The sequence below is a fragment of the Rattus rattus genome, chromosome 2 (genome assembly GCF_011064425.1).
Source record: "Rattus rattus isolate New Zealand chromosome 2, Rrattus_CSIRO_v1, whole genome shotgun sequence".
Lineage (NCBI taxonomy): Eukaryota > Metazoa > Chordata > Mammalia > Rodentia > Muridae > Rattus > Rattus rattus.
Genome location: NC_046155.1, coordinates 36,363,555 through 36,381,471, shown reverse-complemented (window position 1 = coordinate 36,381,471; position 17,917 = coordinate 36,363,555). Strand labels below are relative to the sequence as shown.

Sequence of the window (17,917 nt, the reverse complement as noted above, 5' to 3'; positions counted from 1 at the left end):
GTTTCATTACAGCACCATTTAAATGCACCTTTGCTCAGATCTGAATTGATTAATATTGGAGAAAGCACAAAGGTTAGGTATGCAAAACAGTTCTCCACTTCTGCATCATAGCAGACCTTAGCTAGGCATCTGTTTAGGGTTCTCATTGCTGTGGGTGGAGAGTATTGTTGGCGTCTAGTAGATACAAGTCAGTGATTGTTATTGAATATTCTAAAAAGTGCAGGATAGCCCTCAACCAAGAACTGTCTGGTATAAGGCACCTGAACTGCTGAAGCTGAGAAGTTCTGCCCTAGAGAAGAATCTCACAAGGCCTACTACTAGTATAACAGTGGTAGTTGTACACCTAGTCTTATATAACTCGTGTGTGTGTGTGTGTGTGTGTGTGTGTGTGTTTGTGTGTGTGTGGCATCCCCTGTAGATACTGAGGATCGATACTGCTCTGTATACGTACTTTGAATCAGTCCTTTAGGTGGTTTTGGTCATTTATCCCACCTATTTCTTACAATGCTTTGTGTCTTCAAGCCTTAAGCACTTAAAACACTGGATGCATCTTTATATTACCTGTCACTGTCACTGGTCTCAGCCACTTAAGTTATAACCTTCCCACCTCTACTTTGTGTTAACCTCCCTTCTCTGTCATTTTTCTGTCTTCTCAACATAAAGTTTTATTGTATATGTATTTTATGGTGATAGGGACCAAATCCAGAGTCTCTTGTGTGTACTGAAAAGCGCCCTGTCGCTGAGTCACTTCCTGCCTCCTTAGCAGACCAAGTTGGATTTGTACACGCATGCCTATCCTTCATAGATAAAATTCTCAGTTTCAGGGTAGAGCTCAGATAAGGAATGTTCCAATTATAAAACAGGGAGCGGGCTGGAGAGATGGCCGAGGCATTAAGAGCACTGGGTGCTGTTCCAGATGCCCCTGGTTTAATTCCCAGCACTGGCATGGTGGCTCACACTGACTGTAACTCCAATTGCAGCGGGATCCTCAAGGGCAGCAGGCATGCAAATGGTACACAGACATAAATGTAGGCAAAACACTCATATGTAAACTAAACATAAGTAAGTCTTCCCCCCAAAGAGGCTACACCTGCTCATTGCCATTTGGTACCGTGTTTATCCCTGCTTACTTATCATTGCAGGGTGAGGAGTGTGGAGATGAGTTTGTGTAGCCGCCATGACTTTGTTCTATTATGTTGTATTTTGCAATTAGACTAAAATTTTGTCGGATTTAAAACAAAGCATTAACTGTTAAATTCGTATTAAACTTTTAGAGCCATGAATGGAAAAGTAACTGTTCAGGAGGAACAAATTGCTGAGTTGGCTGAAAAAATCAGTGTCCTTGAGGAGGAGCTCAGTAAGGTAGGCATTCTGGGAGACACGCAAGGCCACCTGAAAAGGAGCTGCTAAAAGAAGTTTAGAATGTGTAGGGACTTCTCTCTCTTTTTTTTCTTCAGAATTTTTTATTATGTTCAGGTAAGTTGTATTGTATTTTTACCTTTGTTAGTAATGAAAAACCTTCTATTTTGACACTTGATACAACTTTAGGAGAAATCAAGTCAGGCGTATGCTTAATGACTGGGTTATATTTTTGAGAAATGTGTTATAAGTGATTTCACTTTTTTGTAAACACTATGAGTTTACTTGTACAAACCTCCAAAACCTGCTATAATCCTAGAATTCATGATATACCGAGCTTTTATTCTGAGACAATTCTCAGTAATTTAGGTTAGACTCAAACATGTGCCTTTAGTCACTACTTAACTAGAAGCAGATGATCTTTATGAGTTAGAAGCCAGCCTACTCCTCGTAGTGAGTTCCAGGCTATCCTGGCAACATAGACCCTGTCTCAGAAGAGCAACAAAACTTACTATGGAGCCAAGGATGACCTTGAACTTGTGAATCCCCCATCTCCACCTGGATTGTGGCAGCACTTTACCATGCCTGATTTTGTGCAGGGCTGGGGATGGGACCTAGGCCTTTGCATATGCTAGGTAAGCATTCTGCCAGTTGAACTTTCTCCCCAGTTCCTTTGCAAGGTAAGGATTTCAGAAATTGGGAGCTGTGGGACACTTAGACAAGCAGCCAGACCCTTTCTATGCCACGTCATGGTGCACCTCTGCTATGGCAGTCCACTGCAGTCCACTGCAGTCCTGGGAGGAACCTGAAGAGTCAATACGGCTGTGTCAGACCTGCTACATACGTTGAATAGCTTTATAGGAGCAGACTAGATAGCATTAACAATGTTCTAGTCAGTCTGACAGACTATTACACTTTTTACATTTGAATAATTTTTATTCCCAGTGTTATTAACTAGCCAAGTGTTTCACCAGCCAGAGCATTTTTTTTCTGATTCTTAAAGAATTTTTTAATGTATTACATGTAGGCTGCAGAGTTATTTACGGATAGTGAAAAGGAACTTAATCAGTGTAAATCTGACCTGCAAACCAAGACACAGGAACTTGAAACCACTCAGAAACATTTGCAAGAAACAAAATTACAACTTGTTAAAGAGGAGTATGTCTCTTCAGCTTTGGAAAGAACTGAGAAGAAGCTTCATGAAACGGCCAGCAAGGTTTGTCCTTTGTTTGTATTGAGAACATTGAAGGGTAGGTAGAGGTATCCTTGCTTAAATTTTGATTATAAGATTTTAATTTACTTCTTTCCAGTGTTATATCCACTTATGAAACAATATTTTATTATTTGACCCATCTTTTTAAAAACTGGAATGAAACTATTACATATTTTAAGTTATATTTTTGAGGAGACAGTAAAACAAAAGAAAACCATTTATGAACAAACATAATTACTAGAATAAATGTGCAGTGTCAGTTTTCTTTTCTTTTTTTTTTTTTTTTTCGGAGCTGGGGACCGAACCCAGGGCCTTGCGCTTCCTAGGCAAGCGCTCTACCACTGGGCTAAATCCCCAACCCCGTCAGTTTTCTTTACACACATGGTTGGCTTGAAGAGAGGGGTTTGGTGGGGACTAAACATTCCCGAGAACCTGGATTCATTAGCATAAGATACAGTGTCTACAGTTTTGTGTCTAGTTCTCATCAGGGACAGATCCTTATGGAACACAAGCACATTTGTTACTGTTTTTATGTTATCTTTTTTGTTTTGTTTGTTTTTAAACATACAGTTGCTTAACACAGTTAAAGAAACCACCAGGGACGTATCTGGTCTGCATTCTAAACTGGACCGGAAGAGAGCAGTCGATGCGCACAACGCTGAGGCTCAGGAGAGCTTTGGCAGGAGCCTCAGCAGTCTGTTTAATAATATGGAAGAGTTGATCAGGGACGGCAGTGAGAAACAGAAGGCCATGCTGGACGTTCACAAAGCACTGTTCGGTACGTTCAGGCACTTCTGTGGCTGCGTGTACATGCATGAGGGTCCAGAGAACAACCTTGTATGTTATTTCTTAGGGACCATCTACTTTTTCTTGGAAAAAAAAAAGTCATTTTCTTTTTTAGGTTTGTTGTTTTGTTTTTTGAGACAGGGCTTCTCTGTACAGTCCTAGCTGGCCTGGAAGTTGCTCTGTAGACCAGGCTGACTTCAAACTCACAGCAATCACAGAGCCTTTGCCTCTGCCTCCTGACTGCTGGGATTAAAAGCATGTGCCACCACTACCAGCAAATTATTTTATTTTTAGTTACATGTATGTGTGAATGTCTGCATGTGGGTTTGTGTATGTGAGTGCATGTATCTGTGGAGGCTAAAGGTGTTGCATTTCCTCAGTTGGAGTACCTTCCACCACCTGATATGGTGCTGGGAGTCGGACTTACCTCTGTAAGTACTCTTAACCATTGAGGCATATTTCTAGCCCTCCACCTTTTTTCTTTTGAAACAAGATCTTTCATTGGCTAAGTAGACTAGGTTGGTTGCCTCAGAGAGACCCAGACTAGCTCACTGGCTTGCACTTATGTTCTCTCCTCTCTCAACCTTCTCTCCTTCCCTCTCCCCCCTTCTTCCCAATCTCTCCTCCTCCTTCCTACCACTAGTCCAGCTGGTCTCTAACCAAGGATCCTTCTGTCTCTGCTTCTTAAAATTACAAGAAGAGTATCACGAAACCCAGCTTCTCTGGTCTTTTTTGTTTTGAGGCTGGCCTCAAAGTTGGTGTGTAACAAAGGATGATCTTGAAGATCTAATCCTCCTGTCTCTCCTGTCTCTCCTGTCTCTCCAACTTGAATTCTGGGATTTTTAGGCCTTGCTCTATCATACCTGGTTCTATGAGATGCAGAGATGGGACCTAGGGTTTGGTGCATCTTATGTGCTCTGGCAGCTGAGCTCAGGTCCCAGCCCGTTCTAGTCTTCCTTGATGTGTTTCCTGGTGTCAGTTTCATAATTTTAATTTTTTATTTTTCTTACTATCTTTTTTTTTTTTAAAGATTTATTTATTTTATGCACATGAGTACACTATATCTGTCTTCAGACACACCAGAAGAGGGCATCAGATCCCATTACAGATGGCTGTGAGCCACCATATGGTTGCTGGGAATTGAACTCAGGACCTCTGGAAGAGCAGTCAGTGCTCTTAACTGCTGAGCCATCTCTCCAGCCCTTTTTTGTTCTTACTATCTTATCTTTCTTTTTTTCCTTTTATTGGCTATTTTTTAATTTACATTTTAAATGTTATCCCCTATTATCTATCTTTCTATCTTGAGACGAGATCTTGCTAAGTTGACCAAATTGAACTTAAACTCACTGTGTAGCACAAACTAGCTTTTAATTTAGGATCCTCCTGGCTCAGCTTGATTGCTGAGGTTTACAGATACGACCTAGTATGTCTCAAACAGCTTAATATTTTTTTTTTTTTTTTTTTTGGAGCTGGGGACCGAACCCAGGGCCTTGCACTTGCTAGGCAAGCGCTCTACCACTGAGCTAAATCCCCAACCCCAGCTTAATACTATTTTAAACAAGCAGAAACTCAGCAACTCAGATGACAGGGTCACTGGCACTTGTCCCATTGAACACGTCAGCTGTTAGGTAAGCGATAAATATTTTTGCTTTTTTTACAATAAATTTTAGAGGTTTTATTTTTTTAGACTTTTTTTTATATAATAAGATTTATCAAATTACCATATCATCATTAGAAATAAATTTCCCTTTATAACTGAGCCTGACTCATTTCTTCTAGATATTACTATTTAATTTCTTGGATCCTTCCCATTAAAAACCATTGTTTTTAATTTGTAAATTGTGGTGGAGAGAGTACCCATAGCACCTATATCACAGCTCACAACTATAATTCCAGTTCTAGGGCCTCTGACGCCCTCTTCTTGCATCTTTGAGAGCACAGAAGTAATATTTTTTTTAGGTTGTAATTTTCTTGTGTGTGTGTGTGTGTGTGTGTGTGTGTGTGTGTGTGTGTGTGTGTGTGTGTGTGTGTGTGTGTTAATGTTTCGTTTTGAGAGAAAGTCTCATGGAACAGCTTAACCTCCAGTTTACTATGTAACTGAGGGTAACCTTGAATTACCTTGAACTGTGTGTAGCTTAACCTGATACTTCTGTCTCCACATTAAAGTGCTGGGTTTATAAGTGTGTTTCACAATAATTAAATGTAGTTCTTTCTTTTTAATAAACTCCTGTCTACTATAAACTTTTAGATACTCATTTTAGAATATTCTGCTTCTTAAATCTGGTGGCTCCTGGGAAGCTGAAACATAGGTTGACTGGAGTTAAGATCATCTCAAATGGAGAAAAATATACTCTAGTTTTAAAGTTATTCTAAGATATACTTAAGTATGATATACTTTTAATATCTAAGGGCTTAATTTTTCTTGGTTTTCTTTAATGCAGTTATTATAAATTCTATAATGGATTGATTTTGACTTATTGAAAGTGGTCATAACTGTATATAAATATATTTATGCCAAAGTTCATCTCCCTTCTCTCTCTTTTTTTGTAGGTAACCTGATGTCTTCTAGTGTCTCTGCATTAGACACTATTTCCACGACAGCACTTGAATCTCTCATGTCTATTCCAGAAAACGTGTCAGCTCGTGTTTCTCAGATTTCTGATATGATATTGGAAGAGCAGTCGTTAGCAGCCCAGAGTAAAACTGTGCTGCAAGGATCGATTGTTAGTAAATCTCTTAATGTTTTTACAGAACGGTGGTCATCAGAAATCCTGTAAATTGCTCTTTTAGCTTCAGCTTTGCTCGACACACAGAGAGGACGTTTGTTTGAGCTTTGCTGGACACAGAGAAAGGACTTTTGTTTTTGTCACTCCTCCCCCCACCCAATACCCCAATAGAAGAACTGGTTTCCAAGAGGATGTGACTGAACTTTGAAACTGTTTCCACTCATTTGGTGTAGCTGAGAGTGGGGATGCTCAAGCCATTGTAGTTCACATGTCTGTAGTTTTAGCAACCGTGAAAGATGGAGGCCGGCCAGGCCGTGGCAGCACACAACTTTGCGGTTTTGAGAAAAAGATGAAAGAAAGATGGAGGCAAAAGATTGGGAATTTAAAGCCACCCTTGGTTTTTAGTGAATTTAAAGCTACCTGAGGACCTGACACAAACAACAGTACCAGTTCTTAGTAAGTCTTCTGGTCACTAAAGAATAGCTCCAGTGGATTCAGGGGACTTGAGATCTGTTATTTGGCTAAGAAATTGGTAGGTTCCCCTCCTCACCAGGGCTGGAGTTACCCAGGTGGCCGGCTTGTTTTAATTTAGCATAAATGACCCAACATAAGTAACTCATTTCTTTCTTTTTTTTTTTTTTAATTAGTGAGGGATGGGTTGAGTGAGGGTACATGCTACAATGCGTGTGAGATTGGGACATTTTTCATAGTCCTTGCCCTGCAGATTCTGGTGATCAAATGCAGACCGTCAGGCATGCACAGTGAGTGCTTTACTCATTGAGTTGTCTTTCTGGTTCATGGGCAGCTAATTTGAAAACTTAAATAATATGTGGTGGTTATAGCAATGCGAGATCAAATGCAGTAGTAATTCAGGAAGAACAAGTAGAATCTGAAACTCAGAATGTAATTCTTTGCATTAGATTTACATGACTAAACCCCTCTATGCCTAACTTTTAAAAAATGTACCTCTATACAGCAATACTGCTAAGCATTATGGGAAACACCAGTAATTTCAGCCCTTGGGTGGCTGAGGCAAGGGGAATCACAAATTCGAAGCCAGCATAGGCTATGTAGAGATTGTGAGTCCAGCCTAGGTTATGAGGACCTGTCTCAACCAAATGCAAAAATTTGCTCATCTGATTATATCTAGTTTGTCTTTGTTCTAAAAAGTTAGTGTTTTCTGAATATGTGTACATGTGCATGTGTGTGTCATAGCTTGCACGAGGAGGTTAGAAGGCAGTGTGGGAAAGTCAGCTCTCTTTGATCATCTGGATTCCAGGACCAAATGTCAAGCTTAGCAACAGATAACCCCCCTATCTGTTGTGATATCTCACCAGCTCATTTGTCTGTAGTCTGTAACTATACTGTCTAAGAAGTTCTTGGTCATATTGCTTATTTCCTTTGTATAGACTCTTTTCTTCTTTTTGAGGTTTATACTCTTAACAATTTTCATTTTCATTTTTATTTTTGTGTGTGTGAGTATATTGTCTGTGCACTATGTGCATACAGTGTCTTCTAAGGCTAGAAGATGACATAGGATCTTCTAGTGGAGTTATGGCTGGTTGTGAGCTGCCATGTGGGTGCTGGGAATCAAACCTAGGTCCTCTAGAACAGCCAGTGCCTTAACCATTAAGCCATCATTTTAATCCCAACAATATTTATTTCACAGTTTCTAAGTAAATACTACAAATATTAACTGGCCCTTTACCTGGATTCAGTGCTTCTGTGATAATAGGTTTCTTCAGTTGCCCAAATTTAACGAAGCTACTATCATTCTGTCACTAACTTCAGAATTTGATTCATTTGTTTGTTGATATCTTTACACATAGTAAGTGGAAAATACTGCTTGAAGTCAGATGTGGTTGTGCATACCTTTTATCCCAGCACCTGGGAGGCAGAGGCGGGTGGATCTCTGAGTTTGAGACAAGCCTGTTTTATACGGTCAAGTTCTAGGCCAACCAGGACTAAATAGCAAGACTCTCTCAAACAAAACAACTAAACAGCCGGGTGGGGCTGGGGAACATGACAGGGACTGGAAGGATAAACCTCTGCTTGAATCAAAGGAAGAGGTGACCACTGTTCTCACAGAATTCATTGAAATTGTTATGCTTCTCCCCCCAAAAAAGGTCATATAACCTTTCTTTACCTTCTCTATCTGTCTTCCTTCTTTCTTTCTGTGTGTACATGTGTGTATGTACGCACAGGTGGATAAGGAGTCCAGAAAAAAAACCTCAGGTATCGGGCTGGAGAGATGGCTCAGTGGTTAGGAGCACTGACTGCTCTTCCAGAGGTCCTGAGTTCAATTCCCAGCAACCACATGGTGGCTCATAACCATCTGTAAAGAGATCTGATGCCCTCTTCTGGTGTGTCTGAAGACAGCTACAGTGTACTCACATACATAAAATAAATAAATCCTTAAGAACAAAACAAAACAAAACAAAATCTCTCCTAAGGTGGGTTTTTGTTTTGTTTTCTTTTTTTAAGATTTGATATGTTATTTTGTGTGTGTGGCGTGTGAGTGACCATGGAGGTCAGAGGACAACTTTGTAGAATCCGTTATCTCTTTCAACCTTTACCTGGATTCTAGAGATGGATTTTGGGTGTCAGGCTTTCCATGTAAGCTCTTTAATGCTCTGTCCCAGGGATCTGCCTGGCTCTGCTGTCCCTGCCTGCTGGGTTTCAAGTATGTGCAACACTCAGCTTTCTTCTTTGATTTGGCAATATGGGTTCTGGGGATTAAACTCAGATTCTGAAACTTATGCCTCAAACACTAACTTATCAGTGCAGTCTATTAACTTATTTCTGCTTAGATTTTGTATTTATTCTGTTGCCCTTTCCCTAGTGGAAGGATCTTTTACATTGTATTCTCAATTTCACATGTTCCTCTGTAAGAACCAAAGTTCTGATACAATACACAGGATCTTCACAGTTAAATACTTCTGCCCTAAAGGTGTACTACTCCCTCCTCAGGTGTTTTGAGCGGTGTCTAACCATCTGCTTCACTCAGGTTGCCCAGAACTCATTAGTCCAGGCTGGTTTACATCTCATGTATAATCACCCTGCTTTTGTCTCTTGGGTTTTAGAGGCCTGAGCATTAATGCTTGACTCCAAAGCCTATGGTTTGTTTTTTTTTTTTTAATGTGTATCTGGAGGTGGGAGGGTATATACAAGTGAGTATGGGTACCTGTGGAGTCCAGAAGCCAACCTTGGATTCCCTGGAGCTGGACCCACCTAATATGGGTGCTGGGAACTGAACTCTGGTCCTCTACAAAAGCAGCACATGCTCTTAACCACTGAGCCATCCTTCCAGCCCCCTAAGACCCACTTTTTTTTTTTTTTTAGGAGCTGGGGACCGAACCCAGGGCCTTGCAGGCCTTGCGCTTCCTAGGCAAGCGCTCTACCACTGAGCTAAATCCCTAAGACCCACTCTTAATAAATTTTTTTTTTTTTGGCTTAGTTCTTTTGATCAGTAACCTAGAGCTGTTGAAAATTCATTATGTTAAAATGTACATGTAGATTTTGTTTTTTTAATTATGCTGGGGAATCAGTCTGGATTGCTGGAATCTTAACACTTCACTATTAGTTTTCTCCTCTTCTGAACTCTCCATTAGATTGTTAAAATTTGACTAAAAGGCAGGCATCATGGTAGATGCCTGTGATCCTGAGAGTGTGGAGGTCAGGAAGTCAGGGAGGTCAGGAGGTCAGGAGCATCCTCAGCTACACAGTGAGTTTCAGGTCAGCCTGTGCTGCAAGATACACAAAACACAGCACTATATACACACAACAAGATATATAAATACAAAAGAGAAAAATTAGCATTTACTAGGTACTTAGTGAACATTGCTTAGTTACTGGACTCATAATATAGGCAGAATATAAACTCTGAGTATACAACTATGTCTCTAGGTTACAAAGACTGTCAATTCAGAATTTTGAATGTGGGTGTTTGGTTGCTAAATATCCGAGATATATTTGATAAGATAATGCAAATGCATACATTCTTAAGCAAATATTTGTTTTAAAAACCAGGATGAACTTGTGACCAACCTTTTCACGTCCCTGAAGACCATCATAGCTCCTGGTGTGGTGTCCATCTTGAACATAAATAGGCAACTACAGCATATTTTCAGGGCTTCGGTGACAATGGCTGAGAAGGTATACATGTTATCTTCTTAATACCTCAGATTTGATAGGTTACCTAAAAAGAAACTAATATTTTTTTTCCCCTCAAAGGTAGAAGATCAAAAAAGAGAAATAGACAGTTTTCTCAGCGTATTGTGTAACAATTTACATGAACTCCGAGAAAACACTGTTTCTTCCTTGGTTGAATCACAAAAGCTTTGTGGAAACCTAACTGAAGACCTGAAGACAATAAAGGAAACCCATTCACAGGTATCTCTTAACTGCCATTTCTAATGCCCCTTAACAGATTTAATAATCTATCTCACATGGCTGAGGTCACCACAGTTACTGTTTTTTTCTGATGGTAATTTATGTAAAATTATCGAGAATAATTCTTTTGAGGCAGTCTTTTGTTTTGGAAACAAGGTTTCTTTGTGTATAGTCCTAGCTGTCCTGGAACTAGAACTCTCTGTGTAGCTGAGGCTAGCCCTTGAATACACAGAACTACCTCCACCTGCCTCTGCGTCTGAGATCATGGGACTAAAGGTGTGCACGGCCACCATCTGGCTCGAAAGTACTACTTTAGATCAGATAATCTTGGAGAATTTGCTGCATCTGGAACTTGGTGCTTTACCTCACAAGATGGTCCTTTCCTCCTAACAAGATAAACAGAATGGAAAGAATGTCTTTAGAGGAAGGCTGCAGCAGCAGTTACAGTGAGTGCTGCAGGGTTCTCCTGTTTCTCCTGTGACCTGCATGCTACTCTGTGGTCACTGGTTCTCACCTTGACCTCCTGCACTCTTTGACTGCCAGTGTGCTCAGTGCACCGTCTGCGGGCCTCAGTGATGACGGACAGCTGAAGTTTGCGTTATTTGAGCTAAGGCTACATGATGAGACCTCTTCTCCAAAAAGCAAAGCAGATAGAATTTTTTTGTTAATATTTTACTCTTTTTTTAAAAGTCCTAAAATGTTCTTTTCCTCTATGTGTGAGAGGCGAAGTTAAAAATGTTTTGTCGGGGTTGGGGATTTAGCTCAGTGGTAGAGCGCAAGGCCCTGGGTTCGGTCCTCAGCTCCAGAAAAAAAAGAAAAAGAAAAAAAAAATGTTTTGTCAAGAATTTATAGTTCAGCTGAGTGTATTCAAAAATACAAATGGTAAATTCTCATCTATATGACTCTGTTACCATTCATATACAGAAAACAAACATTTAAATATTATCGTTTTAAGTCTTTCTCTTCTCAATGTTTCTTACAGGAACTCTGCCAGTTAAGCAGTAGTTGGGCAGAGAGATTCTGTGCTTTGGAGAAGAAGTATGAAAACATCCAGAAGCCACTGAACAGTATTCAAGAAAACACAGAGCGGTAAGAAAATGTTAACTTCTTTTAAAGTCTTCTGTAAGCCTGGGATGATATTCAAAAGGAATATCGTACAAACAATTCTTGTTTGCTTATGAGTAAATATGTGACTTTTTGTGTATATATGTATGTGAGTATATTCTTTCCTCCCCACCCCCATTTGAGATAGGACCTCCCTGTATGTTTCAGCAGAGCCTTGACTTCAGAGCAATTCTGCCTTAGCTTCTCAAGTGCTGAAATCACAGGCTCAGGGCTTTTAATTGCTTTTTGAGACATTTTTGTGATGACTCCTATAAAATGTTTGCCAGAGATTTCCAGGTATTCTTGCTGCCATCTGTTGATTGCCTTTCTAATCCAACTTGTGGTTTTCCTGGTCCTCTGAATAATCGCTTGCCAGAGAACTGTAGGGTAGGTTCTGGTGGTTGGTTTGTGTGAGTTTTACTCTGTAGCTCACATTGCCCTGGACTTTGACTGACCTTGCACTCACGGTTATTCTTCTATTTTTCTGTAGGAAGTCTACTGATATAATCAATAAAACAACAGTTCACAGTAAGAAAATTCTTGCAGACTCTGATGGATTATTACAAGAACTCAGACACTTTAACGAAGAAGGTGCACAGTTGGTTGAAGACTCTGTAGGACACTGTGGTTCACTCAGCAGCAACCTGGAGACTGTATCCCAAGAGATCACACAGAGGTGTGGGACCCTGAACACAAGCACAGTTCATTTTTCTGATCAGTGGGCATCCTGCTTAAGCAAGAGGAAGGAAGAGCTTCAGAACTTAATGGAGGTAATATGTCTATACCTGAACTAACTTTGGAGAGAATAGCTATAATCAGAAGTAAAAATATTCTTGACTTAGAATTGATTTTAAAATACAGAAGCTGGGCATAGTGGTGCACACATTTAATGCTAGCTAGCACAGAAGGAAAGGCAAGTAGGGATGTGTGAGTTCCAGGATAGCCAGGGCTACACAGTGCGACCCTATCTCATAAAAACAAACAAAACACCAGAAACCCCAAAACATTATATAGTCTTTTAAGATATAATGAATAGGGCTAGAGAGATGGCTCATGGTTAAGAGTACCGACTGCTCTTCCTGAGGTCCTGAGTTCAATTCCCAGCAATCACATGGTGGCTCACAACCATCTGTAATGAGATCTGATGCCCTCTTCTGGTGTATCTGAAGACAGCTACAGTGTACTCATATACAATAAATAAATCTTTAAAAAAAAAGATATAATGAATAACTTACTTAAGCTTTTAAGTATAATATTTGCCATGTTTATATATGATCTTGTTTCATGTTTTAGCATGATTTTTAGGTCTCAAATCTAATTTACTATTTCTTCCAATTTCTGTTTTATATTCTTTGTTTTTACTGGTCAGTCTATTTGCAGAAGGGTAGGTACTCTTACGTTAAAAGTTTCATTTTATTTGATATGTTTTTTAAAGTTGTATCTTATTTGGGGTGTGTGTGTCTGTCTGTCTGTGTGTGTGTGTGTGTGTGTGTGTGTGTGTGTGTGTAGGTGTAGGCAAGAACACCTTTGGAGGACAGACTGTTGATCTCCTGGAGTTGGGAGTTACAGGCAGTTATGAGCCCCCTGACACAGGTGCTGGAAACCTAGAGTCCTGGATAAACAGCAAGTGCTCTTAACCTACTAATCCATCTCTTTAGCCTATTATTATTATTATTATTATTATTATTATTATTATTATTATCATCATTATTATTGTGTTTGTGTGCATAATGTGTGGACTTGTATGCCATTGTAAAACTTGCACTTTTATATAGGTTTCAGAAATTAAACTGAGGCATAGAAGCTGGACAGAGGGGCACACACACTTGGGAGGCAGAGGCCAGGGAGATTCAGAGTTTGATGAGTCCAGTTAGTGCCATATAGTCTTAAGACTCTGTCTCATAAATAATATAAACAAACAAAAGCCTGGCATAAAGATATATTTGACCAAATCCAGAACTTGAGACATGGGAAAAGGCTTAGTTTCTTGTGTCCATAGTCTCTCCCCAGCTCCTCTCCCCTCTTTCCCTTTCCCCTCCCCTCTTCTCCTGGCTTTGGACCCATTATTTCTCCTATGGTAGCTTTAAAATCATCCCCCTGCCTCTTCTTCCCTGTGCTGTGATTAAACGTGTATGCCCTCTTGCACATCTTAAAACCTGGTATCTTAAAAAAGCAAAGGTTTTCAAGTTAAACAAACAAACAAACAAACAAACAAACAAAAATCAAAGAATAAGTTACAGAGCAAAAAAAAAACTTTTAATAAAGACAGCCTTCAGTCTGGAGTCTGTCTGTCTGCCTGCCCATCTATCTCTCAGAAACAGAGAGTTTGTGTATGTATGTGTGTGCATATATGGCTGTCCTGGAACTAGGTCAGCCATAGGTCAGGTTGTCCTTGAACTCACTGAGATCAGTCTGCTCTTGCTTCCTAAGTGCTGGGGTTAAAGGTGTGCGCCACCACTACCAGGCTGTCTGTCTGATTTTTAAGTTAGCCTTTCCTTACATCTGTTATTGGAGTGATGTTAAGGATGGGTAGCCAGAGATGGCTTAGCAGGTCAGAGTGCTTCAGGTCCTGCACCTATTCTGTGCAGTGAATATAGGAGCTAGTTGCTTTGTTTTTAAAACTTGCTAAGTTTTTAAAACTTGTATTCTGGGAAGTTTTGAGGTAGTAAAACATGGTATGTGTGCTAAAAGTGCTTACAAATTTTGTAATGAAAGCTTGTTTTGTCCTTTACAGTTTGTAAATGGATGTTGTGAAGCTTCAAGTTCAGAGATCACTGAAAAAATAAGAGGACACAGAGCAGCTATTGAGAGCCAGCACAGCTCCTTTGTTGTTCAGATAACTTCTGATGAAGAAAAATTTAAAGCAGGAAGCCTAGAGCTTGATGAAACTATAAAAACTGGTTTAACAAAGCTTAATTGCTTTCTGCAACAGGATCTGAAACTAGATATCCCAACAGGTATGCTATTTTTACTTTTTAAAGTTTATTTTACTCATGCGTGGGTAGATATGTGCACTTACATGCAGTACCTTTCGAGGCCAGGTGAAGGGATCCCTCTGGAGCTGGAAGTTGAGGTAGGAATGAGTGTGAATGCTGGGAACTGAACTGTGGTCCTCTGGAAGAGTAATGTATCCTCCTCTCCAATCCCCAATGGGTTTTTTTCCCATTAATTTTTTTCACTTTACGTTAAGATTTATTTATATGCATGTATGCCTGCAAACAAATTTGTTGAAGTTTTGAAATTGAATTTAACTGTATACAGTGTTAAATACTCTTTGAAACTGAGCCTGCCTTTGCCCGCAGAAATTTACCATCTCTCTGTAATAACATTTAAATAGGAAAATTTAGAATACCAAAATAATTCTAATCCAGTCTTAGCTGTCCTCCTGGTATATTTTTTAGAAATTTGGGCACAATAGAATAATAGTTCATAAACAGACAACTGGCTTTGTTAAGAATAGACATTTTAAAAGCCTGGTATAGCTTAAAAGCACGCATATAAACAAGTTAGACATTTGAATGTTTATGACGTTTTCTAATACATTTCCCTCAGGAGGCTGAGAAAAGAAAATTGTCACTTGTAGACTATCCTGGGCTACAAAGCAAGACTCTGATGAAAGAGAAAAAAAAAAATTCTTGGGTGTGGGGTGTGGTGGCAACACTTTGTACCAATACTCGGAGGAGTAGGTAGGGTGATCAGGAGCTCAAGGTCATCTTTAGCTGCAGAGTAAACTTGATGCTCTCCTGGGCTATAAGAGCTCCTGTCTCAAAGAGCCAAACTAAAACTAAAAAGCGTTAAAAACAAAGTCGACTGACTAGTCAGCAGTGTGTTGTTTTTTTTTTAATCTTTTTATTAATTTTTATTTATATGAGTACATTTTAGCTGTCTTCCGACACATCGGAAGAGGGCATCAGATGGTTGCGAGCCACCATGTGGTTGCTGGGATTTGAACTCAGGACCTCTGGAAGAGCAGCCAATGCTCTTAACCGCTGAGCCATCTCTCCAGCCCCCAGCAGTGTGTTTAAAAGGATGTTTTAATACCAAAAGTACTAGATGAGTATTAAAGCTAATTCTTTTTTCTTAAGATTTTATTTATTTTGTGTATATATATACATATATATACACACACACACACAAAATATATATATGAATATGTATGAATATATATATGAATGATGAGTACACTGTAGCTGTCTTCAACACACCAGAAGAGGACATCAGATCCCATTATAGATGGTTGTGAGCCACCATGTGGTGACTGGGAATTCAACTCGGGACCTCTGGAAGAGCAGCCAGTGCTCATTTTGTTTTGTTTTGTTTTGTTTTGTTTTGTTTTGTTTTGTTTTGCAGTCAGTGCTCTTAACTGCTGAGCCATCTCTAGCCCATAAAAGCTAATTCTTGTTTAATGCAAAGTAAAGTTCACTGCATTGTACAGTTTTTTCCACGCCCCCTCTTATTTAAATGACTGCATCATTTAAAAATCGCCAGTTTTAGAGATCAGAAATGGCAAAGATGGATAAATTACCATGATCACTAAGCTGTTACACATATTAATAACTGATCCCTCATTGCCTTGTAAAATCATAATAAAGTCATTGAATCATACACTGTTTGAATGATTTTTGTGGCATATAAATTACATCTCAAAGCTTCCTTTTAAAGAAGTAATTGTGAAGAGTTTGTACTAAAGAATATTGATTTATTTAGTTTCTTCAGTCTTTCAGCTTTATCATTAGCTATCAATGAAAATGAAATGCTATGTGAAAAGTTAAAAAAAAAGAACTGCATGAGAGCCAGGCACTGCACCAAATTTATAATGACATGACAACTCCTTTCAAAGCTGGTACAACTTTTAATTCCATTTCTCAGAATACCCAAAGTCTTTCATAAGCCTAATACATCTTTTGTATACTTTCTTAGAAAAGAAAACTTCACATTTTGGAGGTAGGATAACTTTTGAGAATTTTAAGACCTATTAAAGATCCATTACTACATAACAAAATATTCCTAGCTTCAACTGGTATGTGCTTGGCAGGTAAAAAAGCTATATGAAAATCACTGTTTGGTTTTGGAAGACAAATTACTTGAAAGTATTCATTTTAACATAATATTAAAACCTATTTCATACTTAATTTCTCCCTTCTTTTCTAATGTCTGCTATAAAGGTATGACACCAGAGAGGAAAAATTATTTATATCCATCAACACTTGTGAGAACTGAACCACGGGAACAACTCCTTGATCAGCTGCAAAACAAACAGCCCAAGCCACTGATGATGCTAAATTGCTCAGAAAGCAGCAAAGAGACCAGTCAGGTAAATGTAATACATAAGTTTAGAGCTTTTCCACACACTGTTACTTATTATTGCATGTATGGGGGGCACATGTGTGCATGGGAGTGTGCATTTAGTATGTGTGCGTGTGAGTGGAGGCAGGGTATTGACTTGGGTGCCTTTTTAATTGCTCTTTACTGTGTACACTGAAGTAGAGTCTCTCACTTGAACCCAGAGCTGCCAGTTACCAGCTCTCCCAAGTGCTGGGTTACGGGTGGGCTGCCACATCCACAAGATATTTAGGTAGGTGCTAGGGATCCAAAATCTGATCCTTACATTTGAACAACAAATGTTCACCCCTGTGAACTCTTGATGTGGTCAATTGCATGGCATGAATATTACTTTCTACTCTTCAGTCCCAAGCTGCTTTCTGTGAGAGTTGCTGACTTTCTTTTAATCTGATTAATTTTGAATTAATTGGACTAGTAAATAGTAATAAGAAAAAGCCAGTATTTAAGCTGTGATTGCATACCAGACATTGTTCCAGGTTTTTTCATGTATGTGAACTTAACCCTTTCAATAACTTGGTGGGATGGCTGCCACATCTTTAAAATGATCAAGCTAAGAATTCTTTTGTCTCAGATTACAAAGATGAAGCTGCAATTAGAAGCAAGGCAGTCAAGCCCTCAATTTGTGCTCTGTAGTTAATAGCAATAGAAAAGTTAATAGTGTAGAAAAGCTAAGAAATTAGAGAACAAGTACGAGCCAGTACATTATATTTTGTAATTTTTCTAATAATTATTAAAGTTTAACTTTCATGTAATGTCTCTGCCTGTACCTCCGGAGAGCTAGGACTGGCAAGTGTGCCCCACCAGGTCCTGCCCTGTGTGATGATCCAGCCACTCATCGCCTTCTTATTTTAGGACATGGAGGAAGACAGGGAGGTTCTGGAGCAGAGTACTGAAGAACTCTTAAGTCAAGAGACGTGTGTACATGCCAGTGCGGATTGCTCTTCCAGTGGAGGTGTTCCATTTTTTCAGGTACTTGATAATGTTTTCCACTCAG

General features: G+C 39.4%; 1 protein-coding gene across 1 annotated transcript in view; it reads left to right on the top strand.

The window, feature by feature from the left end:
• Nucleotides 1-17,917, top strand: part of Kif11 (kinesin family member 11) — a 47,707-nt gene that overhangs the window by 26,025 nt on the left and 3,765 nt on the right. The window contains exons 11-21 of the mRNA XM_032891852.1: nucleotides 1,275-1,362; nucleotides 2,387-2,575; nucleotides 3,143-3,350; nucleotides 5,909-6,081; nucleotides 10,114-10,239; nucleotides 10,318-10,476; nucleotides 11,459-11,565; nucleotides 12,071-12,350; nucleotides 14,315-14,537; nucleotides 16,746-16,894; nucleotides 17,776-17,892. Coding sequence (XP_032747743.1) covers nucleotides 1,275-1,362; nucleotides 2,387-2,575; nucleotides 3,143-3,350; nucleotides 5,909-6,081; nucleotides 10,114-10,239; nucleotides 10,318-10,476; nucleotides 11,459-11,565; nucleotides 12,071-12,350; nucleotides 14,315-14,537; nucleotides 16,746-16,894; nucleotides 17,776-17,892 — 1,819 coding nt within the window. The remainder of the gene's footprint in view (nucleotides 1-1,274; nucleotides 1,363-2,386; nucleotides 2,576-3,142; nucleotides 3,351-5,908; nucleotides 6,082-10,113; nucleotides 10,240-10,317; nucleotides 10,477-11,458; nucleotides 11,566-12,070; nucleotides 12,351-14,314; nucleotides 14,538-16,745; nucleotides 16,895-17,775; nucleotides 17,893-17,917) is intronic.